Source organism: Pseudonaja textilis, chromosome 4 (genome assembly GCF_049901715.1).
Source record: "Pseudonaja textilis isolate UNSWEBS1 chromosome 4, rPseTex1.2, whole genome shotgun sequence".
NCBI lineage: Eukaryota > Metazoa > Chordata > Lepidosauria > Squamata > Elapidae > Pseudonaja > Pseudonaja textilis.
Window position 1 is genome coordinate 63,747,738 of NC_141993.1, and position 23,217 is coordinate 63,770,954.

At 36.2% G+C, this 23,217-nt stretch overlaps 1 protein-coding gene across 1 annotated transcript in view; it reads right to left on the reverse strand.

Moving 5' to 3' along the window:
- Positions 1 to 8,901: 8,901 nt before the first annotated feature.
- The window catches only part of DNER (delta/notch like EGF repeat containing), a 120,553-nt gene continuing 106,237 nt past the window's right edge, over positions 8,902 to 23,217 (reverse strand). The window contains exons 9-13 of the mRNA XM_087933266.1: positions 20,385 to 20,507; positions 19,183 to 19,296; positions 16,893 to 17,024; positions 11,045 to 11,291; positions 8,902 to 9,955 (exon numbers count right to left, since the gene is read on the reverse strand). Of these exons, the coding sequence (XP_087789392.1) occupies positions 9,844 to 9,955; positions 11,045 to 11,291; positions 16,893 to 17,024; positions 19,183 to 19,296; positions 20,385 to 20,507 (728 nt within the window). The 3' untranslated portion in view covers positions 8,902 to 9,843. The remainder of the gene's footprint in view (positions 9,956 to 11,044; positions 11,292 to 16,892; positions 17,025 to 19,182; positions 19,297 to 20,384; positions 20,508 to 23,217) is intronic.

Sequence of the window (23,217 nt, forward strand, 5' to 3'; positions counted from 1 at the left end):
TGTTGGGGGGGAGGGCGGGAATACCCTCCTAGGATCTTGGTATGTTTTTGTTTTTAATTATTGTCAGAGCAATTGCTCTCCTGTTGCTTCAAACTAATTTGTAGATACTAAGAGTTTAAAATAATAGCCATAAAAAACAGGAGATTTTTTGTTACTGGTTTGAATATCTGCACCATTTGTTACTTTTATCCAATTAGAAACACATTTCTTAGTTAGTTGCATTATTTCTTATTCTCTACTATTTTTTGTATAATGTACAATTGCTGGTATAATGTACAATATCAGTACGTTGCATTTCAACTTGCTAGTGGAACATGGGGAAAAATAGTATCAAACCAAGTGATTTCTAGCTTAATACAATAATAGTCCTAACTGGTATTATTGGTATAAGCCTGAACCTTGCCTTCGAACCAAATAGGCAAAAACTGACAGGTATTGTCTTTACGGTTGTCAGGGAGTGCTGCATGTGGTATTAAAGTTAACAACATGTACATTTTTTCCATTCTGATCAAAAAAGCATTATGTAAAAGTCTCAGTTGAGCAATGTGAGGCAGAGATCAATATGTATGGCTGCATATGGCGATGAAGAAGACTGCAGTTTGGAATCTAAGAGGAATAAAATTCATGAATTAACAAGTGAAAATAAAAAAATAAAGAAAAACTGTTATTATTTTAAACCTGTTAAAACAAAGGATGAAAGTGGCCTGATCTTGTGGATATGTGGATAATGGAAGAAAAGAGTGAAAATATGAAAAAAAAATCAAAAACAAAAAGTATGACTCCAGTATATAAAATGTTAGAAGACAGAAAATGAATAGAAAATGGATGACAGGAAAAAGTATGTGGAAGCTATTTGGAACAGAATGAAAAGAATTGTGTATTTTTCACTCTAACATAAAGTAGTCAGGGTGTTTGTCTATTTGGAAAATAAAACATAAATTCTAGACTTTTTCCCAACAAATACTACTAATCTGGGTTCAGCGAAATATATTCCTTGGACTGATAATTTGCAGTCGTGGTTGCTGCTAGAGAAAATATGTTAATAGGGGAAAGAAAAATTATTGAGGTTTCTTTGTTGATTTAGAGAAAGCATACCATAAAGTAAATAGATTTTATTTATTTATTTCAGTTTTTATAACTCAACTCAATCTGAAGATTCTAGGAGGTATACAACAGAGTAAAAATAGAAAAAGAAACAAAGACAAAGCGTACTATTAATAAATGCTCCCCCCAGACGATCACCATAGACAGTCAGTTCTCATTAAAAGAACAATGAAGTTTTCATGGCTTTATGAAATGCCTAGAGGAATGAGGATTTATGATCCTTTATGCCAAGGAGTTCCAAAATTAGGAGACTACAGCAGAGAGTAAAGATTCTAAGCAGGTCTTCTCACAATGTACTTACTAGATGGGCAGATTCACCCTTGGCAAAGTGATGTCAGCCAGCACTTCTCTGTATCAGTCTTGGACCCAAATACTGGGCAGTAGCAACCAATGCATCTTTAGTACTCTACAGCAACGGGATTGACCTGTCACACTATAGCTGCTGCATTCTAGCTTAACTGCTGCATACTGGATTAACCACAGTTTCTGGGTGGTCTCCAAATGTTGTCTTCATTAAGTACATTTAGAGCAATCCAACAAAGTGGTGATTGAAGAATGAATTATGTCACTAAGGGACGTTGCAACTAATGCATTAGTCAGAGCCAGGCAAAGTATCTTTGGCTACCGCCATAACCATGCTGTTTAAGCAGTAGCCATGTATCCAAGAGGTTTTCCAACTCAGAGATCCATTGCAAAATCAATATCTGACAGAAGAGTTAATAACTGAGCAAAAGAGGAAAACCAGAATAATTGTGGTTGAATTGAATTCATGAAAATTTCACAATGAGACAGAGAAGTTTGAGAAAAACAGTGCAATACACAAAGCACATATGGATGCAATAGAAGCAAGGATGGTTTGAAAGGATAGAAATATATCAAAAGCATTTTGTAAACCTGTCTTAACTGTTTTCTTTTCTTTATCTCATGCCTTTAATGTCTTTAGCTTACTATTTCATACTGAGTTCTAAATAGCGTTCCTTGCTCTGAAAGGTATTCGCATAATGGCCATGTATGCAAATATAATCTACAGTTCATTAGTTAGTATAAAGTTCTAAAGCGATTCTAAATCCTCCAAGTGCTGCACACAACATATTTTCACTGCATTTCTGCTGGAAATTAGTTCTCCAAAGGCCACACTGACATTATCATTTCTTATGGGAGAAAAGACCAAACTGTAACTGCCATTATTTATGTGCCTTCCAAATCATGACATGAATTTAAAATAAATCAGTCTTCTAAAGAGATTCAACTGCAAAAGCCAAGGGGAAAAAAGGCTTCTCATGTTTTCCTACCAGATTATTTGGCCGTTGCACTGCTAGTTTTTTACATTAATACAATGCAGGTGCTGCATCTGTCATATATTATAGATCAATTTCATACCAACATTTCCCAGTCATCTCTCATGAATGTGTTTTTTCCTATCTATGCACTACTGCATTTAAATATATGCAGAATCTTTACAATTGAAAATTGGTATAGGTATGGAAGACACATTGCTGATGAGGTATGAAACTAAGCAGAAGTGCACATTACCAAGTTCCTAGAAAACACAGCTTTCTGGTTTTGGTTTCAGAAGATAATTATTGGAGCCCTAGTGCTTCTTTTACTACTTCCATTATAGGTTGGTTACTATGACAACCAGGCATCTCCCAATGACCTGTCTAGGTATCAGAAGAATTTATATTTGCACTATTCAACCAGGTATTTATAGTATTCAAGAACACCATAGGTTCAACTATTTATTTTCTTTTCCCCTCTGAACCATAGTTTCAAAGCTGACTACTGTATTAAGACAAATAAAGCGAGTAAGTGTAAAATTCTATGCAAACTTGGAAACAAGTCCATTGAAGACAACAAAATGTCTTTACCAGTAGATGCATACATATGATAAGGCTTATGTACTTTAGACCTTAACAATGAAAAAAATCTATATCCATATGTGTAACACACACACACACACGAAGGGAACTCTGCATTCTTTATTTAGTTGTGTATAACCACATTTCACTTTCTTGTGAGATTTAATATCATTCCAACAAGGCTATGATGAAGGACTCTAATTTGAGGGAGCATAGAATTTTTAGAAAGAGCATAGTCCCCATGATTAGAGTGCCCATTTCCTGGAAGGCAAAAATGATAAGTCTAAAAATACATGAAGTTCAAATTACAAGCCACTCCTGTGATTACATAATTATATCTTTCAATTGGAATCTTTCTAATCTTTTCATCCCAGACTGACAGCATACAAGGTCCATTCAAGCCAATAATTCATTTTCTTTCAGCATCTCTCATCAACATTCATTATCTCACTCTCATTTTTTCATGCAGAATATCCATGCACATCCTTTCCAGTTTTTTTTCTACTTTGGTTTGTTTCACAGCTCTCCTTAGCTTTCCTATTGCCCTCCACTGTTTTCCTCCATCTGTCCACCTTTTCACATTTTAGACCTGGATGTGTTCCTGCTTTCTTTTGTGATGCTTTCAGCTCATCTTGCAATAATGCAAATTCCAGAAAGCCATATTTGCCTCAAATTTGGCAAACATTAGTGTCTATTGTGTTTCACTGAGACCTATATGGCAAGATAGTCCTATTTCCTGTAAATATGATATTAATTATTTGATCATAATCTTACTTTCTTTTATTTGAATAAAAACCCACTGAATCCAATTAAATGATTGATTTAACTACTATTATTCAATTATAGTATGATTATTTGACATGCTGCCTCCATAACCAGAGCTAATTTCACCCAGAGAAAGCAATTTTGCTGTTCCAAAATACTTTGAACAGAGCTATATAAATGATTGTTAATAGTTAGTAAAGTAGATTCTTAGCTGGTAGGCACTATACCTCTGTAGACAATATAAGTGCAAAATATTTTTTTCATAATAATTGAGATTTCAATAGCTGACACCTTTACCAATTTGAAGCAGGAAATTACACAAAGTTTTCTTTAAAGCACTGTAATATGTATTATCTGAACCAATCTATCTCCAAGAAAACCTTTTAAAACTCAGCCAGTGAAATCTTATTTTAAACAAAGTGGCTGCAACAACTGGAAGGCATTTCTGACTAAAAGATAATATGCATCTCATAACAGCTAACTCACTACAGAGTATGCATTTTGCACTTACTAAAAGAATAAGAATCTTTCAAACCAAGATACCAAATAATGTAATAATGTTCTTTGCTCAAAAATAAAGCAAATATATTTGATGATGGAAACAAAACCAGCATGCATTGCAATTCATATATATCCTTCTCTATTACCATCCAGGTTTTCTGACTGCTGGTGCAGCAGAAAGATACCCTACTACTGAAATATATTTGATCATCTTTCCTGCTAATATCAGTAAATTAAATTTAGAATACATATTAGGAAAGGTGAAAAGCATGTCAACCTGCAGTCTTCCTGACAATTAGAATTGTATTTCTAATCAAATTATAAGTTTCTAATAAAGCTAAATGTCTATGGAGATTCTCTGAAATTCAGGTCAATGGTTGTCCCAAAGGTGCATTCTCAAGAGGCAATTAGACTTTCTGGTTTTTCTTTGAAAAACTTCTCATCCAAGAAGCTTCTTCAGCTCTGACTGGATGATAGGGAATGGAAGGGTTTATACTTTCTCATAAAGCATTACTTGCTCTTTACTTATTTTATGACATGGAGTTCACAAGATATGCCTAATTCTGCATGTACAGCTTAAATATTTTGAATTCAAATAGTAAAATATATAAATAAAGGTGCTAAAGTTAGAGGATGCTGCACCATATGGGTAAAACAATTTTGGGAAAAAATGCTTCTGTTATATGATTAATTCTTGTTGGCTGCATCTCACATATAATAGAAGGAAAGTTGAAAAGCTGTCATGTAGTATGAATATTGGAAGCACACAGATGGCAATGTCAACAGGCAAATAGATTTCACTATATTTGGTAACTCATTTTCCTAGATGTTATGCTCAGTCTCTCTGTGGGTAGATTTACACATTGCATGAAGCTTTGATGTCCTTAACTGAAGCTAATTGAATCTGCAAAATTGTTCACATATCCCTGAGTGTAAGGGTAGGTGAAGGAACTGAGAAAACAACAGGATTTCTCGGCCATTCTTCCAGTTGGGGCAAAGTATAAAATTATATTCTGAAACCTAGCAAGCAAGCTGCATCCCAAATCACATGTGGTTTCCTTGAGAAAGGCCTTCAGAAAGCAAGAACCATACATGTGATTTGGAGAATTGTGGATGCTTCCTTTCCAAAATTTTAGAAGACTTCAAAACTACTATGTTAGCCCCAGCATTGCCAATGCCCCAAGGAGAGCCACTGTGAAGGATGGCCAAAGGGCAGAGATGGGGAATAGTAAAATGTGGGTGGGCTAACAAGCAATTAACACTACGGCAGCTGTAATTTCAAAGACCAGGCATAAGTACCATTTGTTCAGTGCCAACATAACATGGTTGCTGAATGAATGATCTTTAAGCAAGGACTACTTTTATTGCATTAAGGAAGTAAAAGGCCCTTCTTCAAATTAGAGACTTTTGATGGGGGAATAAATTGGGGAAGCTTAAGAAAGAAATCAATGTACTGTGTATTCGTAGTTGTATTTATAATACTTTGTTCCATCTCATCTTCTCCTTCACCAGGATACTTTTAAGACTAAGTTGTCAATTATACATTTTTAGCAACCCTCTCTTATGTATTCTTACTATCCACAAATAATTCAGTACTTATTTTTAACTTCTAGTTTTGAAAACATTTCTAAATAATATTGATTTATGTGTGTGCATTCTTCATGACAGGCATGGCTGAACCATTGCAATCAATCATATTTCGGAGATATGTTTTGGATAGTCAGGATTCAGCTATGAGTTCTAGAATATGGAGGCTTTCTTTTTCAATCATTCTTTCTATATAACTGTTTCTTGAAACTAAAATGAATCTAACCTGAGTAAAGTTAGCTTTAAATTAATGAGTTTGGAGCTAAATTTAATCCTTTAGTGGTGGTTCTCATAACATTTTAATCTCTTTCCCATTTGATCTAGCATGCGAGTGAATTAAAAGTCTTTAAAGTCTTGAGTTAATTTCTAAGAAATTTGGTACATTTGGTCTCATGAAAATTACACCCTGATCATAGAAAATAAAACATAGGAATCATTAATACTATGCTAGCAGAAGTATCTCTGGTTGTTCCAAATGGTATTCAATGAGCCACTATGAGAAACTCCTCAAACCTAATACAAAACCTGTTAAGTAACTTTCTGAGAAAAATAATTCAGCTACAAATTAGCTTATACAGTTTCTTGTAATTTTCAGATTCTAGATGTGAAATGTGCCTAGATTCTCCACATTCTTCTTTTATTCTCTTGCATCAGAGAACATACAAATTGCTGCTGGCTTCCATGTGAAAGTTTTTCTGTTTTCCTGTGAAAGTTTTTGTAATTGTAGACACCTTACAGTAAATAGATGAAATATGGATTTGATATAGCAGCTTTACATGTCCTTGATTGAATGAACAATAAGTTGGAGATCATGGGCAGGATGTTTTAGAATAAGTTAAATCTTTAAAAGTAGCACTGAGATGGTTGGAAAACATTTTTCTTTCCTATATATCACGTCCTATATATTTGCATTCCATGTACCAATATTTTTCTTTAGTATAAAGAAAATACAGGCCTCCTCAGTTTCCTTTCTCTTTATATTAGTCTGTATGGAGATCTGACCTTGATTTAACTATGAATAAAAAGAAAGATCTTCCACCACCTATATGGGAGCTGTAAGGTCCCAATCTACTTTTAGAAATTGCAGTGGGTATCTAAAGACGCTTCTCCCCCTTTGCAGTGCTTGGATGCTGTTAAGTCTGGATGAGGAATAAACAACAGGCTGAAGCTGAACTCTGGAAATACAAAATGCCTCTGGATTTAGAGTTCTTTGGTCCATGGAAAATCACCATCTCTGAACTTAGATGGGTGGCACTGTCCCAAACAGACTCAGTCCGTAATCTGGAGTTCTCCTGGATTCACAACACCTGTTTGAAGAGCATGTGACAATGATGCCCAGAAGGGCCTTTGCACAACTTCAGGTTGTGTGACAGTTATTCTTTTTCCTGGATCAACAATATCTACTCACACTCATGCCCTAGTCAGCTCCCGTGTTGATTATTGCCATGTAGTCTGCCCTTGAAAAGTATCAAGATGCAGGAGCTGCATTAGTTTGTCAATTTGTTCCTGGGCCCAGTTCAAAGTGCTGGTTGTTACTTTAAAGCCCTACATGGCTTGGGACCAGGTTATTTGAAGGACTATCTTTTCCTGATCACATCTACCCATCAGGGCAGGGGGCAGGGAATGCTATGTATCCCTTCTCCTATGGAGGTTCATTTAGTGCATGGGTATCAAACTCCCAGCACCATGTTGCCATCACATAAGGTTTTGTGATGTTTTTTCCCTTCATGGAGCTGGGGTGGGTGTGGCCTGCATGTGTCGCATCTGTTCCAAAATCCCGTTTTCAGTTCTATATACCATTTGTAAATTATAAACCATTAAAATCATGGTATTTGGTGTATATTAAATCTAACAATTAATAAATAAAATATTACACAAACAAAAATATGGGAAAATTAATTTGATATTTTCAGAAAAACTGTCTTTTACTTACTAATATAGTATACCAATGCTTCCTGTTAGCCATTGATATACATATATACATTACATGAGGCTTTCTGGCAACATAAATCACAGCCATGAACATACTGAGTAGCAGTTCTCTTCACCTTCATAATAAGAGTGATAATGATACAGAAATGCCATTTGGAATTGTTATGTAGCTTCTAGAAATGATATATTGGTATAATTATGTCCTAAAACTGTTCCATCTGATCCATGCTTCTACTTCAGTTGGCAGTTGTCCACTTAGGATTCCAGCAGATGTCTTTGACCATGTCTCTCTGCAATTATTTTACTAAAAATACAATGTATTTGTATCCAATTTATAGTCCCACTTCAGATGCAATTCAGAAATAAGGTGAGATGCTAGTGAAACAAAATCCTATGGATAATCCTGTATTAATCAGTACACATAAAGAACCTTTGATTATTTATATTCAATTATTATCTCTCTCCTTCCTGCTGGCCTAACTTTCCCCTTCCCACTGCCATTTGGTCTCCCTATGAGATGTAAACTTTTGTCTTTCCCCACTGTTGTATCCTTAACACATTGCTCTCTAAGTGCTTTCAACTCATTTATCAAACATACCAAGGAGGTTCTGCTGTCTACAATAACCACTACATTCTAGGCATCTGGTCCATTTATCCTAACTGCTTCAGATCCCCCAGAGTAATGAGTAGATGATAACTACTTAAAGATCTTCCTGTCTTAATAATAGGTAACTACCTTGGGCATACTTAGTTATTAAATATTAAATATTTTGAAGCATGGAAAAATACCATTCAGCAGGAAATATACATGTAGAAAGAAAGAGAAGAAAAATATAGTAGAAAATTAAAATTGTGCATCTGTAGGTCTTGTTTTGGGATGAAGGAAAACAGTCCCTATCACATAATTATACTGTGCTCAAAATTCACACTTGTGCTGAATGGCAGTTGCTAATATTACAAACAATATGAGCCAAGTCCACACTACACAAACCAAAAATATGTTACATTTGAAAATGTTCAAAATATATAAATAAAATGGAACTAGTTCTCAAAACACCATGACTGGTTTACATTATAATTATAAGGCATATGGCTTACATTCAAGGGCACTCACTAGTCGTAACAGCTGAAGGCAAAACAAATGAGCTGCCACTTGAATTGGTCACATTTATTCAATATTGTTTGAAATGAGCAAAAATCTTGAAACACATAAGCAATCAAATATAACCACAAAAATCCCACATGAGTAAATAAGATGCACTATGAGAATTACACAATATTGTAAACAAAAGTAATACTTTACGTTAACATTTGAGAGACAAATTGTTCAAATTGTATGTTTTCTTTACTCACACTATTTTAAAAACTGGACTTTTGAAAGAAAATGTAATTCTAATACAAAGATCTAATCCTCTGCATTATGAAATCAACCTAAATTAATTTCAAAGCAACAGGAACAACTCTTTTTTCGCCTTAATAGGCACTTCAATGATATATTATTTTTACAAAGCTTACCTTGAATACCATTACAAAAATGACAAACACCAACTCAAGGCCAAATTTTAGCAGGTTTCAGGAACATAATACAGAAAGATTATCCATGCACAAAAGAGGGAGAAAGCTAATTCATTCAGTTTAAGAATAATAATTTTTACTAAATTCCTTTTCACAAACACAAACATTTCGGACTTCATTTTTTCAATAATGAATATATCAAGTTTTACATTTTTCCTAAGTCTACTAAGAATGCTGCCACTGTTACATTAAGAAAAAATTTTCATTGCTTAACATATCATATTCTGCCTGTACTCATCTGAGGTTGGTAAAAGCAACAACACACTACTTGTTAAGATTGGAGTTTCTAATACTGAAGTACAGTAAAAGAGAAATAATAAATTTCACAAATTCAGTTTAAAATATTTCCTTCAAACAAAAAGCTGCAGAAAAACCTGTTCTTAAATAATCTACAGAAAATTCTGGAGCAGCTAAACATTTTAATTTTCATACACTTGCTTCATCTTAAAAATATTGAATTAATTCAGTAGCCCATCCTTTTGAAAAATAATCCCCTCCCCCCAAAAGATTGTTAAATAGATTACAAATCTTTTGTTTTAATCAGTGTAACCAAAGGCTTGTCATCAGGGCTGTAATCTTCATAAGCAATTGGAGTTGCATCATACATTGCAGGGCGAGATTTCTTTCCAAATCTAAAATTTAAAAAAGTAAGTGGAGACAGAAGTTGTAGAGGAGTAATACATATAAAAACATCTATCTTCCTGGCAATATTCTACAAGATCATTATTTTCAACATTTAAAACTTCTAATTCTAAAAATCTACTTCATCACCAAACTTTTATGGTGCAATCCCATATATATCAATAGCACTTAGACTTATTTATCATTTCACAGTGCTTTACAGCACTCTTTAAGTGGTTTATAGATTTAACATCTTGCCCACAACAGTCTGGTTCCTCATTTTACTAACTTCAGTAGGATAGAAAGCTGAGTTAACCTTGAGCCAGTGAGACTCGAACTGCCAAACTGCTGGCAGCTGGCAGTCAGCAGAAGTAGCCTATAGTACTGTAGTACTAATCACTGAACCATATATGTTAAAATGCTTATACTGAAACTGTGAAAGCTTATGTAATCAATTACACAATATAGTTAACCTAAACTGTACTGCTGCTAGCTACACAGGGAAAGTGAGGTTCTAAATATCACGCTTTGAAAAAATACCTTCGATATACACAAATTCTTGTACTTCACCCTACTTTTCTTGGAAGAATATAGTCAAGATTTTATTCTTGTTTGGGGAAGATGGGCATAGATACACCATTTAGATTTAGATACATCATTCTTGACCTGAAGCTTAATATGAAAAGTTTAATTAAGTGACAATATCAGTGCTCAGAGTTCTGGGAATGGGTGGCCAATAGAATTATATTTCTTATTTAACTACTGCTTGGCCATATGAATATGTTTGTGCTTGAATGTGTGTATACATTAGGAAAATAATATTAACCAGTCAAAAATGCATATCAGGTAATGTGGCTTCCAAATTGAAGAAGGCAGATTATATATTAAAAGGTTTTTATAGACCAAAGGCATTTTTAAAAATATTGATAGGGCTCAGGCTACAGACAGTAGTATAGGCTTATTCACTAACAGTTATTTTTTTCATCCTTCAGAATATTTGTGCGCAGAAGCATTCTATCATTGTTTCTTACAGTACGAACTGGTTTTTCATCCAACTTGATATTTCATCAAAAACAGTGTTCTGTTTCCCACAAGCATACCTGGCATGTCGGATAGAAGCAATAGCACTGCTGAAATCACTGTCAATGCTCCTGCAGTTGTAGAATTCTTCATAGGCTGGCCTAGATGAACCTTGATATTCAATGCGACTGATGCGACAGATCCCCACAATGAGAATGATCAACATCAGGACAAACGCTACACACAGGGCTCCAATTATGATATACAGAGAATGCCGAGGCATATTTGTCAGACTCTCAGCCACGTGCCCTGATTTCCACTGTAGATCTAGAAGAGTGGAGGAAAACAAAAAACCAAATGTAGCATTAATAGCACTTCCATTTCCCTGTGCCACCAAAGCTCATTCCATTTTACTCTCTGCATATTCTTTTGAAGGCATTCTAATCTGCATAAAGGTCTACAAATCTAGCAAGAACTACAGGTAGTTGACTCCTTGACTTATGACCAGAATTGAGATCAGAATTGCTAAACAAGGTGATTGTTAAGTGAATCATGGCAATCTTTTTTGCCACCGTTGTTAAGCAAATCACTGTAGCTGTTAAATGAATCATAGTAATGAAGCAAACCCAGCTTCTCCCATTGTCTTTGCTCGATAGAAACTGGCTGAGAAGATCACAAATGGAGATCTCGTGATCCTGGGATGCTGCAACCATTGTAAATACATGCCAGTTGCCAAGTGCCTGAATTTTGAACACATGTCTGTGGCAATGCTACAACAGTCATAAGAGAATTGGTTGTAAATCATATTTTCAGTGCCAATATAACTTTGAACAATTGCTAAAGTCAAGGAAATCTATTTCTATATTACAAACTGCATATTTTTTGACTCCTCCTCTGCCACTAAAACATTGACTTTGCATTTACTTGGTTATTCCTAAATGAAGTGAAGTAAGTAGACGATTTCTCACATTATGACTTCATTATCACTGAAACAGTTTCTACTACTTCTTCTCCTGCACACAGTTATATGTATGGTTTGTCCACCAAGTCTGAAAGTGACCTGTATTGTCCAAGACAATTATTGGAAGTTCCAATTAAAACTGTATTTTCAGTTCTTGTTCTTTCTTATCTGACAGGAATGAATCTGACAGGTAAGATGGAAAAGTACTGGCAACTGATGATATTACCTAGTTAGGATAATGAAATGTCTTCAAGAAAATAAGCAAGCTCAGAGAGCACCAAGATGGAACAATAGCTCAAATAAAGTAACGTTCCCTTTTGGGTTACATCTCACTGTTATTTGTAATCTGTATTAAACCTGTGAAGTTTTTAAAATATTGGATTAAACTAAGGTTTTGAACTTTTTGCCATCATAGATTATCAGCTTCAGTAGGCAATAAAGGCATATGGTCCTGGCAATCTATCTCTTTCTTATAACTTGCATAATATTGTCATTACAATACATAATACTGAAGCACTGCATAGAATGCATTTTTCAAGGATTATTTTATGTCTCGGATTATTAAATCCAGCTTTCAGTCAGCCTATTGTCTATCACTGAAATAAATTGTCATTCACCCTTGGATTATTTCCAGGCTCATAACAAAATACACATTAGAAATGAAAAAAAAAAAAACTTAACTACACCCCAGATGCTAACAAAACCTAATATAAATTTTACACAGCTACAAATATATATATATATATATATATATATATATATATATATATATATATATATATATATATATATATATATATATATATTTGTTTTCTGAGGTTCTCGCGGTATTTATATGTAGATCTTTGGTTGTTCGGTTTTCTCCCGCGTAAGATTTGAAGTATCTAGGCAACGTTTCGATGAAGTCTCATTCATCATCTTCAGGCTTCTGTCTCCAGCTCTGTGCTTATCAGAGTAATGGAGATTGCAGCTGCTTCCTCCTTTTAACTGCCAGTGGGGTGGAACTTGATTGGGTGGGGCTTGGCTGTGTTCTGATTGGGTGGGGGTGTGTTCTCATTGGTAGGGGGTTTGGCTGTGTTCTGATTGGTTGGGGGTTAGCCGTGTTCTGATTGGTTGGAGGCGTGTTCTGTTCAGGAGGGGGCTTGGTTGTGCTCAGGTTAGTTTTAGTTGCTGGGGATTTGAGCTGGAGAGTTGTGATCTTGCTGTTTGGCTTCTAGTTCGTGGTCCTGCTGCATCTTCATAGTGGGTGTTGGTTTGCTTCATGTATGGCTCAGAGGGGTTTGAAGTGGGTAGTGATGCAGCTGCAGTGCAGCTTCTGGTCCATGGTCGTTTCTCATTTTCTGAATGGGTGGGAGTCCGTTTTCTACATGGAAGTGTGGTGGTGGCATCTTGTGTGGCTCTCATGGGTGTGGGTCCAGTGTCCTTCTTCATGTTAGGTACTCGTCTGTTCATGAGGGCGGGTTTCCAAATGGCTGGAAGGCGGGAGGTGTCATCTCGTTTGTTCATGCTGTGTGGGCGTTTTCTATCTCTATGGCTTCTCTGATTATTCTGCTGTTGAAGTGTTCGGTTTTGGCGATAGTTCTGGTATTTTTAAAATCAATTTCATGTCCTGTGGCTTTGAGGTGTTGGACCAGGGAAGAGGTCGTTTCTTCTTTTTGATTGAGTTCTTATGTTCTTCAATGCGTGCGCTTATTCTTCTGTTAGTTTGTCCAATGTATGTGTTAGGGCAGGCTGTGCAGGGGATTTCGTATACTCCTTGGTTTTCTAATTCGATTTTGTCTTTGGGGTTTCTTAGGATGGTGGATATTTTTTTGTTTGTGCAGAATGCTGTTTTGATGTTGTGTTTTTGGAGGATCTTGCTAATTTTGTCTGTAGTGCCTTTTATATATGGGAGGAGGGCTTTTCCGTTTTCTTGTTCTCTCTGTCTTGGATTTTGGTTGGGGCTTCTTTTTGGATTAGGTGGGTAATCTTCTTTCTTTGGAATCCATTGGCTGTGAGTACGTTGGTGAGAGTGTGTAGTTCGGTTTTTTGGTGTTGTTCATCGGCTAAGCATTTTGTTCTGGAGATGAGTGTCTTGGCTACGGAATTGATCTGTGCTGGGTGGTGGTGTGAGAGTGCATGTAGATAGCGGTTAGTATGTGTTTTCTTCTGGTAGATGGTGTGTCCTAGGAGCCATCGGATCTTTTGTATACCAAGACATCTAGGAAGGGAAGTTGATTGTTGGCTTCTGTTTCCATGGTGAATTGTATTTTGGGGTGTAGACTGTTGAGGTATGTGAGGAAGTTGTTCAGTTTTTTTCTTTCCCGTGTGGCCAGATTATGAAGGTGTCATCTACGATCTGAGCCAGAGTTTGGGTTTGTGGTCGTATTTTCTAGAGCTTGTGTTTCAAAGTGTTCCATGTAGAGGTTTGCATGACAGGTGAGAGGGGTGATCCCATAGGTGCTCCTTCTATTTGTTTGTATTTTTGTCCATTGTAGGTGAAGTAAGTATTGGATAGGCAGTGGTTGGTTAGATCTAGGATGTGCTTGGGGGTTGTATTTGTTTTGGATTAGGTGGGTAATCTTCTTTCTGGACCCACACCCATGAGAGCCACACAAGATGCCACCACCACACTTCCATGTAGAAAACGGACTCCCACCCATTCAGAAAATGAGAAACGACCATGGACCAGAAGCTGCACTGCAGCTGCATCACTACCCACTTCAAACCCCTCTGAGCCATACATGAAGCAAACCAACACCCACTATGAAGATGCAGCAGGACCACGAACTAGAAGCCAAACAGCAAGATCACAACTCTCCAGCTCAAATCCCCAGCAACTAAAACTAACCTGAGCACAACCAAGCCCCTCCTGAACAGAACACGCTCCAACCAATCAGAACACGGCTAACCCCCAACCAATCAGAACACAGCCAAACCCCTACCAATGAGAACACACCCCACCCAATCAGAACACAGCCAAGCCCCCACCCAATCAAGTTCCACCCCACTGGCAGTTAAAAGGAGGAAGCAGCTGCAATCTCCATTACTCTGATAAGCACAGAGCTGGAGACAGAAGCCTGAAGATGATGAATGAGACTTCATCGAAACGTTGCCTAGATACTTCAAATCTTACGCGGGAGAAAACCCGAACAACCAAAGATCTACATATATATATATATATATATATATATATATATATATATATATATATATATATATATATATATATATATATATATATATTAGCCTTTCCCATACTAATTATATTATGGGTGAATTAATGGCCTTTTACCCATTAAATCTAGGTGAATTAGGAAAACCGTATGTAGAATGTTGTTTTGTTCTTTGGTTCAAACCTACTCAAAAATAAATAATGCCGTGAAAAGTCATAGAACTGAGGATGTAGAGATGAACGACTGCTGCATGTCATTTCTTAGAATGCAGCAGCTTGGAAGAATGAATTTTAAGACCAAGGGAGTTGTTTCCTCAAGCTTTTCATACCACTCCCCTGCAGTAAACATGGATTGGGGATGAGGTGCTGTATCTCTAGGTCTTAATTCATTTGTTCTATTTATCAGTAAGATAAAATGGAAAAAGATGAGCTATTTCTATTCAGTTGATCTGAACATGCGGGTATTCATTAGAGAATCCCTAGTCAGCAACACAATACTTATCTCTTATAATTTATATTAACTTTTATGTTCTCCTTTTCTTGAAAACTAGACATCACCCCAAAATGCTATAAAGCATTGTTGTAAAGGAGAAGTCAGAGTTCCAGGCACAGGAATGTGGCAGCATGGAAGTTTCTGGTGCTAATATGGCTTCCAAAGCTGACAGGAGACATGAATGACTTGGATGCCTGCTGGTGATGTAGGTCTGGCTCGGGGAGCTGGCAGTTGGCAGGTGAATCATCACTAGAGGGAGAGGTCCCTTGGGGACACGATGGGATAAGGAGCAGGGATGCATTTTTCTTTGCAGCCAAGGGCTCCCTTTGTTCCCCCTCCCCTCAGCACATTGGCAGGTAATTCTTCAGGTTAGCCAAGAAAGAAGAGGAAAGATTTCTGAGGGCAACAGTTGTCTTGAACCAAGACAACTCAAATGGGATAACTTGCAGAATGCTAGGACCTATGCCCCATATCTAATTTTATCCAATTGAAGATTACAAACAAACAGGTATTAGAATTTTAGTAGTATATAGATGCAGGAAGATGTTGCCATAATTGTGTAATGAAAATTACATATGGACTAGCTTCTTTATTATAAACCATAAGCAAAATATTGGAAAAAATTCTGGTTTTTTAGTTTAATGTCATCTCATAAAAGTTATGTGGTACTTTTAAACTTCAGAAGGAGTGCTTTTCAACCTATATCAAAATGTCTATGCAATTTACAGGACAATTTTGCTTTAAATGGTTAATTAATGAAGTGGTTTAAGTTGAAATCACTTGCAAACTACCTATAGTTTATATGCCAACACTATATCTCCCATTTATAATATCCTGAAATAAATAAAATTAAAAAGCAAGACAACTGTAAAAGAGTATCACTTTACAGTTTTTTCCAAATGCATGGAATATATAGCCAATCACAGCTATTAAAAATCTGGGCAGAAAATAAAATATGCATTCCTGGGATATTTCTAACAGTGGTTCCTGAAAGCTTAACATAGATTAGATTAGACAGAGTATTCCAACATTATAATGATCCATGCATGCTTTCTCAGAAGTACTTGCTATTTACTACTGCTTTTTAAAAATTTGCATTAATGTCTGGGACTATAATTTTGTAGGAAATCCTTTCCCAAGTCTTCAGGAATTTCAACCACATTCAGACATAAAGTGTGGAAGACATACTGTGTAGAGTGTCTTATGATTACATTACAAACTCCTGTTAATTCTATTTGATTAAATACTAAAATAAATATGTTGCATAAAAACAATACTTCTGTGGTTCAATGTACTATGAGTAGTAACAAATACACTCACGTATTTCACAGTTTGCACCAACCCATCCACGTGGACAATGGCAATTATATCCATTCGGTTGGTCCACACATAGTCCTCCATGGCGACAAGGGTTACTCTCACAGTCATTTATGTTGATGTCACATTCTTCACCTTAAAACGGGTAAGAAAGAGAGTTTTCTATTGCAACAGTAGAACATGATGTACATGATGATCTCTTTCTATATTATTTCGATTTGTAAATCTATTTCTATATTCGTATCTGTGACTAAAAAGTAAAATATTCCTTGTTAGAAGCAATTCGCCTGTATTATTCTTTTTGTCAGCTATCACTTTCACTTCATATTATATGCTTCTAAAACAACAGCCCAAGATATCCCCAGGGTTGCATAGGAGATTAAAACAAGACTAATATAGCCAAAAATCTGCATAGCAAAGCAACCAAACTTCTAGAAAAAAGCTTGAATGAAATAAGATTACTGTACTGTAATCAGAACAAAGCTTCTTTTCAAAATGTCTGTTTCAACAGAATTTTCTTTAAAGAATTATGAAGTAGGAAGATTTGTTTTAAGAAATAAATTTCTGAAACCATTGTTCCCAAATTGGTGCCTTCGGTTGTATTGGTTGCATTTCCCATGCCTCTAGTCACTAGATTAGTTAGGTTTAATAATTTTCTCTGTAGAACCCTAGTTTCAAGGAGGCTGCTTTAAAGGACCAAAACAGATATGAGAGCAGAAATCTGTGGTTGGATTCCTTATCTTTTTGATACAGGTAGTCCTCAACTTATGACCACAATTGGGACCAGAATTTCCAATGTTAAGCAAGGAGGTTAAGTTGCACCCAATTTTATGAGCTTTTTGGGTTATTAAGCAGTTGTTTACTCAATCGTGAGCTCCTTAAATGAATACAGCTTCCCCCATTAACTTTGCTTGTCAGAAACCCTCTGGGAAGGTTGCAAATGTGATCAAAAGATCCTGGAACACTGCAACCATTGTAAATACATACTGGTTGCCAACATTTGATCATGTGACCATGAAGAATGCTACAACAGTTTAAATGTGAGGACTAATTGTAAGTCACTTTCTTCAATGGCATTGTAATTTTGGACAGTCACTAAACAAATGACCACTTGTACTTTGAAAAATGTCCTGAAGTATTATTGTCCTTGCCCCATATACAAAAAAAACCAAAAACCCTACCCAAATCTGAATCAAGAAAGAATTGTGAAAAGTTTGTCTTCAAGCAGTAAATATGTCAATTAATTAAAAAAGAGATTAAAGAAACAGCATAAATAAAAAGGATACAGTTGTAAATGGCAATCTTAATTGAGTTCCCTTTATGGAAGATCTTCTCACTTTCATATACTTTTTACTATATGAATCAAAACATCACGAATATTGTTATTGCTATGTTTCTTTTAGTTCAGAATACGGTACTGTTATCTAAACTGCCCACTAATTTGTTGGAATAAGTAGTGCAGGTGCATGTTAATACGTTTTACATTTAACTGAACACAGTTAAAACTGTAGAAATGATAGTAGATTTTAGGAGAAGCCCTCCTACACTACCACCACTCACAATACTAGACCACACAGTAGCAATAGTAGAGACCTTCAAGTTTCTAGGTTCTATTATATCCCAACACTTAAAATGGACACCTAACATCAAATACGTCATCAAAAAAGCACAACAAAGAATGTTCTTCCTGTGCCAACTCAGAGCTCAGACTTCCCAAGGAGCTGCTGAAACAGTTCTACAGAGGAATTATTGAGTCTGTCATCTACATCTCTATAACTGTCTGTTTTGGCACTGCAACCAATCAAGACAAACACAGACTTCAACAGATAATTAGAACTGCAGAAAAAACAATTGCTACCAATCTGCCTTCTGTTGAGGACCTGTATACTTCACAATCCAGAAAGAAAGCTGTGAAAATATCTACAGATCCCTCACATCCTGGACATAAATTGTTTCAACTTCAATCCTCAAAAAGACGCTATAGGGCACCGCATGTCAGAACAACTAGACACAAGGACAGCTTTTTCCCCCATGCCAACACTCTACTAAACACCCAAACTATCTAAACAAGAGGTATTACCATAATTATGCTCATCTTCCCTATTACCTATCCCCTTATCTTCTTACGATTATAACTTCCTTGTTTATCACTATTGTTGTATGTACATTGACAGCTTATGCCCTAGAAACAAATTCCTTGTGTATCTAATCACACTTGGCCCAAAAAGTATTCTATTCTACTTCTGCATTTTTATAAATATCTCTGCATATTGTGCAATTTCCAAATACGTACCTGTAAATCCAGGTGCACAGATACAGGTAGCATTTAGCCCTTCGCTGTCACAAGTCCCACCATTCTGACAGCTGATGTTTACACAAGGATCTTTATATAATTCACAGTGTCTTCCTGAGAATAATACATGAAAAAAATATTTAGTTATAACATTTGCAAGGCTTTCCAACTCTGAGTAGCATACAATATTAAAAGTAAATTGCATCAGAATGCATAAATATAGTGTATCAACATCTGACTGATAGAGAATATATTGCTTTTTACATGATCATAAAGTTTGTTCTAGGTTATTGTTTGGTTTCTTCTTCACTAGAATATTATGTTATAGAATTAAAAATTAAAATAATTAAAAACAATAAATACATAAATACATTTAAAGAAAACAAAAAACACAGGGCAGATTTGGTGGACCACTAGGTCTTTTTCTGTGTTTTTGTGATTCTAATATACACTCAATCATTATTTCTGAGCATGCTCCAATGATATTATATTTAACATTTAGCATACTCTCTTGAAGATGATATTGAAGAGTAAACCTGAAGTGGGTGATTTCTCAAACTTTTAGGTCCAGCTGCTGGGTATATACTGAACATTTTCAAGGACAGGAGTGGGAATAGTAGTGGTCTACACTTTCAAAAGAAGGGTGCAGGTTTCTGGTTTTGACAGCCCACAACTGACCAATTTACTTTGCTATCTCTGGAATCACAACCAGCAATTCAACAAGAGGTATTTCCTTCCTTTTTTTGATCAGCATTCAAAACTCTTTGTTTCTTTCTTTCTTTTTTGTGGCAAACATAACATATGCACACAAACTGCTCATTAGATGTGTACGCTTTTTAAAAACCATAATACTCCTCTCTGAATGACAAACTGCTTCTATTTGCATATTCAAGTGCTACTTTCCATTTCAAATAATTTTCTTTTTAGGTCAGAGACCAATCTTTGTCCTAAACAGAAAATTTCATTAATTGTGTTCCAGAGTCAAGGCAATTATCAATTTACCATTTTTAATTTAGGCCACGTAATATAATAATCTAAGGGGAAAATGCTGTTGCATCCAAAGCTGTTTAGCACTAGAATCTGAAATGTCCACAGAAAAATTTATCTGGCAAATTGTGAACTTTAAATTATGCACATACATTTATTAGGTGGATTTACAGTCATCTATAAATCAATTTATATTAAAATATAGTATTGCTCACCTTCATACTCAGGAAGACATGTACAGTCATAGCTATTGACAAGGTCTCGGCAGGTAGCTCCATTCTGACAAGGGGCTGAAAGACACTCATTATATTCCTCTTCACAGTAAAGACCATGGTAACCTAAGGCAAAACAGAAATAAAAAAGAATATATGCTGCAAACACCTTTGTCAGAAAATGTAGACTTCCTCTCCTAAATGGGATGAAATTGCTATTTATAAAAATGCCCAGATATAGCTTTAAAATACTTCTGAATGAAAAAAATGGGATCTTAAATAGACCTTCTTTTCTATTTTATATGTTAAATAACTACAAATACATTTATCTCTTATAGAAGAACTTCACAAGCTTTATTAGAAATCAGAAACTATTCAGTTTCCAGTGCAATAATATTTTTGCAGAAATCATTCCTCCATTGCAATTGGCATAATGTGAAGTATGTAGAAAAGATAGTGAGATCATTTTATCTTGAAATAGCTCACACACCACCATATAATTCAATGGAGAATGTTTAGATGTACATAAAGATTCATAATCAAGTTTTATCATCCTTGAGGCAGATAAAGACAGGAAACCATGAATGTACAGTTACAATTCTACCATTGCACAACAGGTCGATGGTCACTAGAAAAAGCAAGAAAGCTATTTCACAGTTTAGAAAGTGTTACTAATGCGTTTGACCAAAATTCAGTTAGCATACAAGGTGCACAGTTGTTCAATAAACTATGCTGATTGCACATTCACAGACTGAGTTCATATATCACATTAAGCCACAATGTGGTTCGTCTGCTTATGGGTTAACACGCTTTCTGATAGCTAGGCACTATAATTAATGATACATGTTTTGTGGCAAGCATTGTGTGAACCCAGCCAATTATGATTTATTCAAAAAAATCATAGCTAAAGAAGCTTCACTAGCATGATGTCTGAAGTAGGTCACATTATTTTTAATAGTATTTTTTTTAAATTTTCCACCACATATTGGCTATGTTTACATATCACCCAAAACATTACTATATGCCATGTGAACTCAGTTGTGGTTTGTGAGATAAGTATAATTTATTCAGAGTAACATAGGGAAGGCAATAATTGCTTAGCATAATAATCATTCATAAAGTAAGATTTTATTCCTATCAACACTGACCTAATATTGTTTCCACATATATGGGAGCAACACTAACTAACCCTTAAAGTAGCACAATTATACCTTTATCAGTTTAGTTCAGGATTTCCTTGCTAGCTCTATTTGAGCAGCTGTCATCCCAGATGAATTGTAGCTGCCATTGCACTTATTGGATATTACATTTCAGCTCCAGGTCACTGTGTATATTTAAGTGAATAGAACTTTCATTTTTCATACATATCATTCATGCAAGATATTTTGCAACTAAAATGTGAAACCACCACTATCAATAAATACAGTGGTGTGATTTATTTTTCTTCAGTAAAAAATTGAGTGAATTCAAATGACCGCCCCAACGCAATTGTACATAGGGATCCCCAAACCATTCCACTCTCCCAATTACACATAAACACAGACGCAGAATCCTACAAATTCTACTCCTCAAAGCATTTTCTTTATATTAGAATACTCCCTAGAGAAGTTGGGGGAGAAATTAGTAACTCCTACAATAAAAGTAGATTCTCTGGGTACCAATATGATAAAGTGAACAAGAAGGAGAATATACACTGCTCAAAAAAATAAAGGGAACACAAAAATAAGACATCCTAGATCTGAATGAATGAAATATTCTTATTAAATACTTTGTTCATTACATAGTTGAATGTGCTGACAACAAAATCACACAAAAATTATCAGTGGAAATCAAATTTAGCAACCCATGGAGGTTTGGATTTGGAGTTACACAAATTAAAGTGGAAAAAAACACTACAGGCTGATCCAACTTTGATGTAATGTCCTTAAAACAAGTCAAAATGAGGCTCAGTAGTGTGTGTGGCCTCCACGTGCCTGTATGACCTCCCTACAATGCCTGGGCATGCTCCTGATGAGATAGCGGATGGTCTCCTGAGGGATCTCCTCCCACATCTGGACTAAAGCATCCCCCAACTCCTGGACAGTCTATGGTGCAATGTGGCATTGGTGGATGGAGCAAGACATGATGTCCCAGATGTGCTCAATTGGATTCAGGTCTGGGGAATGGGCGAGCCAGTCCAAAGCATCAATGCCTTCATCTTGCAGGAACTGCTGACACACTCCAGCCACATGAGGTCCAGCATTGTCTTGCATTAGGAGGAACCCAGGGCCAACCGCACCAGCATATGGTCTCACAAGGGGTCTGAGGATCTCATCTCGGTACCTAATGGCAGTCAGGCTACCTCTGGCGAGCACATGGAGGGCTGTGCGACCCCCTAAAGAAATGCCACCCCACACCATTACTGACCCACGGCCAAAACGGTCATGCTGGAGGATGTTGCAGGCAGCAGAACATTCTCCATGGTGTCTCCAGACCCTGTCACGTCTGTTACATGTGCTCAGTGTGAACCTGCTTTCATCTGTGAAGAGCACAGGGCGTCAGTGGTGAATTTGCCAATCTTGGTGTTCTCTGGCAAATGCCAAACCTCCTGCACGGTGTTGGGCTGTAAGCACAACTCCTACCTGTGGACATCAGGCCCTCATACCACCCTCATGGAGTCTGTTTCTGACCGTTTGAGCAGCTACAGGCACATTTGTGGCCCGCTGGAGGTCATTTTGCAGGGCTTTGGCAGTGCTCCTCCTGTCCCTCCTTGCACAAAGGTGGAGGTAGTAGTCCTGATGATGGGTTGTTGCCCTCCTATGACCTCCTCCACATCTCCTGATGTACTGGCCTGTCT